Here is a 3718-nt window from a genome sequence, read left to right as displayed (position 1 = left end):
AAATAAAATATACTTTTTTTTTCCTGTTGCTTTTTTTCTGGACCCAAATGTTCGACGACCCAACTGCTGCTCAGTTTAGTTTGCCATTAGTTGAGCATTTGTTTTACAATTTTTTGCTATTATAAAAACTTTGAGTGGACTGAAGCAGTGAAAGTTCATTTATGTTGGTGTTAAAGAGGTTTAGCTGAGTCTTTGTACATAATAAAGAAATGCATGAAGGGAATCTGTCAGCACAACTCTGTGGGTTTAAATTATAATAAATGTGTAAAATAAGAAGTTTTGTTAATCCATTTTTAAACTGTGGAGACAGTGTAAAAAGATATTTCTACAGCAGCTGGCAAAATCAGTTCTGTCATTTACTTGTTTGCATATTACTTAATAACGTTGGTATAGTATGAATGTCTAAGTCCGAGTATTTCCTGGGCTGATTCTGGCCCCTGGGCCTCATGTTTGACAAACCTGATATAGGGGGTATTTATCAGGGTAAAGATTTAAATCAACCCAAAGGGGTAAAGACTGATTACATCTCCTGATTCTTTCCTTTTTTTCAAATACATAAAGTTGTCTAAGATATTTTTTCATACTATTGTTCCCACTTTTATTTCAGTGAACTATTTTTATTTTTTTTAATTTATTGGTCGCCACAGCTATAATTGTAGTTATTGCTTTATAATTAGCTTCCTTTAATAAACTAATGTAGTTATATGTTGTATAAACATCCTTCATGTCGATATTATTACTTTTTAAAATCCGCTAAAAGGAGCCGCTGCGGTTAAACTGTTTGAAATGGAATGAAGTAAAGAGTAAAATAAAATAATAACCGTGTTACTGGGTTTAAACTGCCGTGTGTAAACCCCGCCCTCGTGTTCCGTGTCGGTCGGAAATACGTCACGTTTCTGAAGCTAAAGATGCTCCAACTCCGCTGTGAGAGTGACTTTAACATTAAGTTGTACTCTGTGGCAAACTTTGGCCACACCTAGATCCTGTCCAAAAAAAAAAAAAAAAAAAAGCTTTATTATTTTTATTTTTATTTTTTTTATTCTTCCTCTGGTGCGTTTGTTTGTGTGTCGGCGAGTCCCGGCGGCGTAACCGGAGAAGGGCCTCACAGAGAGGGGAATGCAGGACTGCAATGGAGCACAATGCAATACAGGTAAAGCCGATGTAATTTCCAAATAAAGCCGTTTATGTCGCTGGTGGCCGGCCGTTTTTTGACCTGTTGACGTGGAGAATATTTTAAGCTAGCGTCGGCGCGGATTGAAGCCTGAATTCTGGGTTTTATTTCATTTACTTTGGCCATGTCGTATTGAGTGTTTTCTCATATCAGCCAAACCCAGGCACGGAGAGTTGCTCTGACTGCAATTACAACTTTATTCAGCCAGGCTCAACTTTTTTCTGGCTCCTAATAAATCGGTGATATTTGTATTTTTCGTGGGGGGAAACAATGGGCTGTGACACCGAGCTGTCGCCTCGTTTCCTATCCTACCCAGCCGTTAAATTCCAGTTTAATATTTCTGATATTTTCTCCGTGTTAATGATTAATTTCTTTGTGTGTCGTGTCGACAGTTTCTTCCTCCGGCTACCAACCCCCACCCACACTAACAAGAAGCACATTAGCTCAAAATAAAATTAAATTCTTGCCCTGAAAATATCAGGAAACTTTTACCCTCCTGTTTTTTTCCAGCCCCAAAGAAAAAGCAGCCGAGCTGCCATCGACATGTTCTCCATTTTTATGAGAATTAATTCCCAGCCCGACGTGATATTAGAGATTAGAAATATTTTCAGGACTAGGTGGAGCAGTGTTGCTTTTAATAGGAAGCATATTGATATTATGATCAAATCCTCCCGACATTTTGTCTCCGCTGTAATTGGCACAGTTTTAAGGAGGAATCTTATTATTGTGTGTTTGCGTGAAGGGGAACTGAAATGTGGAGTTGTTGTTTTTTTTTGGTCAAGGCTATTTCAAGTGCAAAAAAAAATCAAAATCAAATAAAAATCGAGCGAGCAGGAAACACGCCAGAGGACACACAGCGAGGGCAGCGTGGGCTTTATAAGAAATAAAAGTCATTTATTTGGACTGAAATGCTCCATGTGTGGCGCTGCGTGGATGTAGATATTTAATATTCCAGTGCTGCTTGTATATTTTTACAATGTCTCTGTTTAAATATTAATTTATTGCAACACTGAGAGTTTTTCCTTCAGTGCTGAACTTGTGAGCTTTTGAATAACAGGATATACCCAAGGTCAATACTGCTCGCTTTATTTAGTTTATTTATTTATTTATGTGCAAAGCAGGAGACGTTTTTTAATTTCTCTTCCTTCCTGGGTTGAAAACAGTGTTAGAAAAAAAATCTCACTGCATTATTGTCAGAAATATCACGAGAACTGACGCAGGCATGGTGCAGATTAAGGGTTTCCATCTTAAATTCCTGTGTGTGTGTGTGTGTGTGTGTGTGTGCGTTTTAGACAGAGGGCTGCCTCTCACAGCTCAGATTATATTATGTGCCTCTTATTTTCCTGCCTGTGGTAGGCTGGAGCACTGCTTCAGCCCTCCCCCAGGGCCACGGGGGAAAAAAGGAAAAAGATACTGGTAGACTGGGCTACACTGGATAATGGCATGTTTATGACACAGAAAGCTCACTTCATGCTGGCATTTATCATATATTCTCACTGTAATTAACTTAAATACATGTATGCAACTAATTCAGGGGCTGAAACTGGTTCTGCAGGACTAAATACTGACTTAGTTTGAGTCCTTTTCCTGCTTGTAATTAGAGTCGGGGGACACATTGATACAAAAATGAGTCAGAAACTAATTTAAAGGTGATTTTTGTGTTTGTTGGTGTAAATGAGCTCTCCCACTCAAATGCCTGCATGTCGGTGATTGATTGGTTAGACAATGAACCCATAAAACATACCTATGAACTAGTTTCTCTGTTACAGCTCTTTGTGTTCCCATTAATCCAAATTCCTACAGAAAGTTTGTTGTGCGTCTTTTCCTGCCTCCATGCTTACAAAGATCTTCCCTTCATGGTTAATGAGTATTCAGCTGAGTTTACACATTAATAAAAATGAATCTGAAACAAATTTCAAGGTGATGTTTATGTTTGAACTTTGTCAGACGAGTGTCTGACTGAAGATCACTGATCGGTTGGTTATTGATCACACAAATGACCTGCAGACATTTTTGTGTTACGTTGTTGTGTTTCTTGATTGTGTTTGATCAGATATGAGCAGCATAAATGTTTACAGATGATCTTATTGGAGGAAATTATTCGCCTCTGCTGTCGATATCGATTGATCTTGTTTGTTAAATGTGAGCTGAACAGTGAACGTACCTTTGCTTGCAAAGATTGTAAATTAATAGATTTGTAGAAAAATACTCAGAAACCAGTTTAAAGGTGATTTTTCTGCTAGTTTCTTTTGTTAAATGTGACCCAAAAAAGTAGATTTTTCTGTTCCCAACTAGGGCTGCCACAAACGATTATTTTGATAGTCGACTAGTCACCGATAATTTTTGCTTTTTAGTGGACTAATCAGATCATCATCCATCTGCTCTTATATAACTATCATTAGCTTACAGCTTTAAGTGTTTCAGGTCTGTGCTAACTAAAAATAAAGACAAGATGATAGTTTGTTAAATTTTAATGACATTTGCAGATTGTTTCGGTGAAGTTTAATAAACTCCTTGCTATCTAAAATATAACAGGACACCGGAGTA

General features: G+C 37.6%; 1 protein-coding gene across 1 annotated transcript in view; it reads left to right on the top strand.

The window, feature by feature from the left end:
* Positions 1-869: 869 nt before the first annotated feature.
* The window catches only part of zgc:77151 (uncharacterized protein LOC337153 homolog), a 48562-nt gene continuing 45713 nt past the window's right edge, over positions 870-3718 (top strand). Inside the window, exon 1 of the mRNA XM_005927898.3 lies at positions 870-1150. Coding sequence (XP_005927960.1) covers positions 1130-1150 — 21 coding nt within the window. The 5' untranslated portion in view covers positions 870-1129. The remainder of the gene's footprint in view (positions 1151-3718) is intronic.

The sequence above is a fragment of the Haplochromis burtoni genome, unplaced genomic scaffold (genome assembly GCF_018398535.1).
Source record: "Haplochromis burtoni strain Fernald_Lab_line unplaced genomic scaffold, NCSU_Asbu1 Contig_105, whole genome shotgun sequence".
Taxonomy (NCBI): domain Eukaryota; kingdom Metazoa; phylum Chordata; class Actinopteri; order Cichliformes; family Cichlidae; genus Haplochromis; species Haplochromis burtoni.
The sequence above is the reverse complement of the archived record's forward strand: the minus strand, read 5'-3'. Positions and strand labels throughout refer to the sequence as shown.